The following is a 6,032-nucleotide window of genomic DNA, read 5'->3' as shown; positions in this document are numbered from 1 at the left end:
TCAAAAACAAACAAACACAGAGTACCACAAGAGCGTCCAACTGGCGCAACAAATGATCACAGCATCACTGGGCTGCGTGCTAACATTCAAACACAGAGCAAAGAACTGAGGAAAACTAAGGGTTTAAATACAATCAAGGGAAACGAGGCACAGGTGCAAATAATAACTGGGAACAAGGGGAAAACAAAAGGGTCAAAAAGCACAATGGGGGCATCTAGTGACCAAAACCGGAACAACCCTGGCCAAATCCTGACAGTGGCTGGGTCTTTCAGCATGACAATGATCCCAAACACACTGCCCGGGCAACGAAGGAGTGGCTTCATAAGAAGCATTTCAAGGTCCTGGAGTGGCCTAGCCAGTCTCCTGATCTCAACCCCATAGAAAATCTTTGGAGGGAGTTGAAAGTCCGTGTTGCCCAGCAACAGCCCCAAAACATCATTGCTCTAGAGGAGATCTGCATGGAGGAATGGGCCAAAATACCAGCAACAGTGTGTGAAAACCTTGTGAAGACTTACAGAAAACGTTTGACCTCTGTCATTGCCAACAAAGGGTATATAACAAAGTATTGAGATAAACTTTTGTTATTGACCAAATACTTATTTTCCAACATCATTTGCAAATAAATTACAATGTGATTTTCGGGATTTTTTTTTCTCATTTTGTCTGTCATAGTTGAAGTGTACCTATGATGAAAATTACAGGCCTCTCTCATCTTTTTAAGTGGGAGAACTTGCACAATTGGTGGCTGACTAAATACTTTTTTGCCCCACTGTAATACACAAATCTAATTGAAATATGTATGTCAAATACATGAAACAGAAATACTGCCGATCTCTGACTAGTACTACTTAAGCTTTACACAGAGATACGAATCTAACAATTACGCTAAGTTTGCATTCAATTCAGAGCTGATGTTCATCGCAGTTCACTTGTGGCAACGGTCGGTCTACAGTGCAATAATATAAAGAACAATAACGCATAAATACTTTGGAGACCAAGCTTGTAAGGTCAAACTGAATATTATAGTGGGTTACCGTCATAAAGATGCTACATATACACTGGTAACAGGCTTTTATTGAAAGTATTTTGCAGTGCACAAACTAGCTCCTTATTTAGTAGAACGAGACCATGCGTTTTCTGTTTAATGCCACTACCTGTATGTCGGCCAAGTCTGAGGAGCATAAAAATACTAAACAGAAAAGTAAAAGAGAAAGAAAGTACGATCAACTATTTAAAAAATAAATAAAAATCCCTTCTGAGCACAATATAAAATTGGGAAGCATTTTTATTGAAGCAAAGACCTGAGAGTGGTTAATCAGATGTGATTGGTCTTTCTACTGAAAAATCCCCTGACGCACAGCGATAATCATGATGATGACGACGAAGAGTATAATCATGACAACAATCCTCTATAATGAGTCATAACTTTGACGCTAAAAGTAATGAGGATGTTTACAGATAGGGTCATGATAGTGATGCTGTCACCGCTGTTCCTATGATCATATGCATGCCCATTCACAGCATCATCTTGCCCTCATCCACAAAGGTGAGCACAGACGGATTAGCAGTGTCTGGACCGTCTGACCTGACAGATGACATCCTGTGGTCCCTGGCCTCTGCAGGGTCCTGGCACTTCTCCACGTACTTGTGCAGGATGCTGTAGTAGTGGTCTCTGGTGCTGAACCTGTAGAGGGACGAGATCTTCTCCCAGGCCTGATTAGGTGGGGTCGTGACAGGCTCTGGAGGCATCTGCTGGAAGAAGCTCTTCAGGTTCCTCTCTGCAAGCTTTTCGGCGTGATCTGCCGTGTAGCTTTCCAGCAGGTCGCTCTCCCGCTGGGCATAGACCCTCCAGAACTTCAGCTGCAGGTAGCTGACTGGGGAGTTACACCGGGCAACACAGGTCAGCAGGAGGTTGAAGACCATGATGGAGGCGATCAGTAGCCAACCCAGGACCTGAAATCAAAACCAAAACATTCAACACAATATTCAACTATTCTGCTTAACCCCTTACCTGGAATACCTGAGTAAATGTCACAGTTATAATTGCCCACATACAGTATTCTGCTCAAACTCAAACCATATCAATAAATATAGCAGGAGAATGTATTTGGGAAGCATATTGGGGCGGCAAGGTAGCCTAGTGGTTAGAGTGTTGGACTAGTAACTGGAAGGTTGCAATATATGGGAAACACTGGGAAGTTTTGTACATTAAGGAGAACAAGTCATACAGAAACTGAGTCAGACTGAAGAAGAACTGCTATTTTAGAACAATGGAAGTAGCCTATGCTTTGGGGAACTTTTGCTTTGGGGAATTTTAATGTTGGAATTTCCAAATGAAATGTGATGCAACAAATGCCTTCAAAGCAAAAATGTGTACTTCATAATGTCAGAGGCTCAGTTTAAAAATATACAACTCCCTCGCTGTACTGCAGCGCCAGCTGTGCCATCAGAGACTCTGGGTTCGCGCTCAGGCTCTGTCGTAACCGGCCGCGACTGGGAGGTCCGTGGGGCGACGCACAATTGGCCTAGCGTCGTCCGGGTTAGGGAGGGCTTGGTCGGTAGGGATGTCCTTGTCTCATCGCGCACCAGCGACTCCTGTGGCGGGCCGGGCGCAGTGCGCGCTAACCAAGGTTGCCAGGTGCACGGTGTTTCCTCCGACACATTGGTGCGGCTGGCTTCCGGGTTGGATGCCGCTGTGTTAAGAAGCAGTGCGGCTTGGTTGTGTTGTGTATCGGAGGACGCATGACTTTCAACCTTCGTCTCTCCCGAGCCCGTACGGGAGTTGTAGCGATGAGACAAGATAGTAACTACTACAACAATTGGATACCACGAAATTGGGGAGAAAAAGGGGTAAAATTTAAAAAAAAATATATATATATATATATATATATATATATATATATATATATATATATATATATATATATATATATATATATATATATATATACATACATACAACTCCTTTAGCTGGCAGAACACATCCAGGGGTGTCAATTACTGTTAGCAGAAACCTGATACCTGTCAGTCTAATCACCTACACTCCAACAGGCAGTCGACAAAAACAAATATAGCCCATTAAAACATATTGAAGTGTGTAAAGTGGGGCAAAGAAGATATGATCAAAAATGATAAATCAAACCATAACTTGGCTCTATTAGTGTGAATATTATCTCACCTGCGACTCAGCGTGGAGGGTTGCCAGCACATCATTGCTGTCAGATTGTGGCACGTGGGTGGCTCTCCCACAGGGGAATTTATAAAGTTCATCCTGGCACTGCGGACTCTTCCCATCGCAAAGGTGGTTGGTGAAAACAGTTACATTGATACCAGTTATGGCGCATTCAAAGTAATTGCCATTGAGCAAAGCGACTGCAATCCAACTCACAGGTGCAACGACTGCTGTTGTGGTGATCTGAAAGAAGACCACCCCACAGGCGCAAAAATATTTAAAACGACACAATTTGGATTTGCGTAAACACAAACCTGTAAACAATTTCCATGTTTTATTGCTCATGACGTAACCTAACACCAACAGCGCCAGAGCAGGCACTAAGAGAAACACCATGCCGTATGAAAAGTTCCAGCCACTGCAAGGACATTTGAACACCACTGACGAGAATATCTGTTCCCCGCCTGCAGTTAACAACGCAACTAAACCAAACCCGAGACTAGTCTGCTGTTTCTGAACAATTTTAAGAACAGTTTTGAACATATCCATCTTTCCAGACGCACAGGACTCACAGGCACTTCTGCTGAAAGCAAGTCATGGGAACCATATAAATTGACGTGACAGCTATACTTTCAGTTCCCCTGTCCTCTCTGGCGCGCCCCCAAATCAGAGTGTGGCTCGCTTCACTAGGCTACAGTTTATTGATGGACGATACTGTTGCATCCTAAGATGCTGGGGTATTTTACTGAAGACTCCGAAGCGTACTTAAAATAAACGGAACAGATTTACTTAATGTTCTCCTTAACACATTAGTCGACTACTCTCTACAGTGTCTTCAGCCCAACTCTCCAATACATCATTGAATTTTTACCGCCCTTTCATCTCCTAATCCAAACACTTCAATGCAAGACCGGAAACCCCATTATAATTTGTTCATTCAAATAACTCAACCCCTGCATACAAATCCCATTGACTATTTGCAACCATTTTTACATCTAAACTCATTATTAAGCTATCAAAATAAAGAAATTCGCACACTCCACGTGTCATCTCCCAGCAATTTAATGGATATTTACCATCACTGTGACTTCCTCTAAACTCATTAACACATTTCTCAATACACCACACTTCTCCACAAATTTTCACTTCCTCTGAAAACATCCTTGATGAACATCATGGGTTTTCTAAAACAGTTTTTCACTTATCAACTCATATACAACCTGTTTACAGATCCAAATTGGTCCAGAGGCCTTCTTACTCTTGGCCTCTCGGCGCTCTGGGCCCTCAGGCTCATGGCCTGGCACAATCGGTGTCTCTGTATGTGTGCCTGTCACAGTCGTAGTTCCCAAGTCCCAATCAGAAACATTCCACTCTGACACATTCAGGTCTTCTCTTTCATTGTGTTGCATCATCATTTGACCCACATGCGTCTTACACAGTTTCCCCTCAGTCTGCACTAAGTAGGTTACAGGACCAAGTACCCTTTTCACAACCCCGGGTACCCATTTCTCTCTACTCCCAAGTAATCTCGGACAAGCACTGTTTGTCCCAACGACTGCATGCCAGCTGAAAAACTGTGTTTAACCAGTGATAACCTTGTTCTAACCTGTCGTTTTAGGAACAACTCTGCTGGAATTTTTCCATTTGTGGCATGTGGCGTATTCCTGTAGGCAAACAGAAAGTTGTCCACACTATGCTGTACAGACCGTCCTGATGACTTGTCCTTCTCTAGAGCCTGTTTTAGATTCTGTAAAAGTCTCACTGGGCGCCATCTGAAGCTGCATGATACAGAGCCTACTGGATGTGTTTCACCACATTCAACTGGAAGAATGTCTCCATCTCTTTTGAAACCAGCTGTGGCCCATTGTCTGAAACACACTCCTCAACTAACCCGTAGGCTGAGAACATTCCCTGGAGTGTCTCTGCCGTGGCTGTAGCTGAAGTACCGTAATTTCTGGACTATTAAGTGCACCTGAATATAAGCCGCACCCACTGAATTTTAAAAAATATGTATTTTGTACATAAATAAGCCGCACATGTCTATAAGCCGCAGGTGCCTACTGGTACATTGAAACAAATGAACTTTACACAGCCTTTAAACGAAACACGGCTTGTTACAACAATTAATAGGCCTTTAAACGAAACATGGCTTGTTACAAAAATTAATAGGCCTTTAAACGAAACACGGCTTGTAACAAAAATGAAAAAAAATAGCAGTAAACAGTAGCCTACCAAGAAAGTCATTGGTCACTATCTTCCTCCTCCTGTGCACTGAAACCACTGAAGTCATCTCCTTCGGTGTTGGAGTTGAATAGCCTCAGAATTGAAAATCCACCTCTAAAATCCTCAAACTTCATTGCGGTGGCGATTGTTTTGGCTTTCAGTCGGATCTGCACAGTTGAAACACCTCGGCCGTCACGCTGCTGTTTCTCTGTGTGTTGACCCAGTCTTCAAGCTCACTTTCTAGTTCGGGCCATCTGCTTTTCTTCCCTCTGATAGCTTTTGTTGTCTTTTTGCACTGAGTCAGTTCCTCACGCTGCTGTTTCCAACGTCTTATCATCGACTCATTAAGGCCAAGCTCCCGTGCAGCAGCTCTATTTCCTTTTCCAACAGCCAGATCGATCTCCTTCAACTTGAAAGCTGCATCATATGCATTTCTCTGTGTCTTTGCCATGATGAGGGTGACAAAATTACTACCGTAATCAGAATGATGGGAAGTTTGAGGGCGCGCTCGATTTACGTCACATTATGTGACGGTGCTCAGTTTTTTGGCGGCATGATTTTTGTGAAAGCGGGAAAAATCCATAAATTAGCCGCGTCATTGTATAAGCGTGGGAAAAAGTAGCGGCTTATAGTCCGG

General features: G+C 43.3%; 1 protein-coding gene across 3 annotated transcripts; it reads right to left on the bottom strand.

Moving 5' to 3' along the window:
• Positions 1-1,056: 1,056 nt before the first annotated feature.
• Positions 1,057-5,692, bottom strand: LOC110519256 (calcium homeostasis modulator protein 6-like). 3 transcript variants are annotated; one of them, XM_036973921.1, is made up of 3 exons: positions 5,405-5,692; positions 3,179-3,415; positions 1,057-1,953 (listed from the first exon to the last, which is right to left on the bottom strand). In XM_036973921.1, exons 1-3 carry the CDS (start codon positions 5,414-5,416, stop codon positions 1,516-1,518), a joined length of 687 nt encoding a protein of 228 aa, XP_036829816.1. In that variant the 5' UTR covers positions 5,417-5,692; the 3' UTR covers positions 1,057-1,515. The 3 variants fall into 3 exon arrangements, with proteins under 3 accessions (XP_036829816.1, XP_036829815.1, XP_021452108.2); XM_036973920.1 differs by lacking the exon at positions 5,405-5,692 and adding an exon at positions 4,393-4,762; XM_021596433.2 differs by lacking the exon at positions 5,405-5,692 and having other exon boundaries at positions 3,179-4,316.
• Positions 5,693-6,032: the final 340 nt, after the last annotated feature.

The sequence above is a fragment of the Oncorhynchus mykiss genome, chromosome 3, assembly GCF_013265735.2.
Source record: "Oncorhynchus mykiss isolate Arlee chromosome 3, USDA_OmykA_1.1, whole genome shotgun sequence".
Classification (NCBI taxonomy): Eukaryota; Metazoa; Chordata; class Actinopteri; order Salmoniformes; family Salmonidae; genus Oncorhynchus; species Oncorhynchus mykiss.
This window is presented reverse-complemented; position numbering and strand designations above follow the sequence as displayed.

Excerpts from the sequence above, each read along its gene's own strand:
- LOC110519256 (XM_021596433.2), bottom strand. The coding sequence starts at position 3,721 with ATGGATATGTTCAAAACTGTTCTTAAAATTGTTCAGAAACAGCAGACT. Across the intron at positions 1,954-3,178 it reads CCCTCCACGCTGAGTCGCAG|GTCCTGGGTTGGCTACTGAT; the intron begins GTGAGATAATAT and ends TTTTGATTTCAG.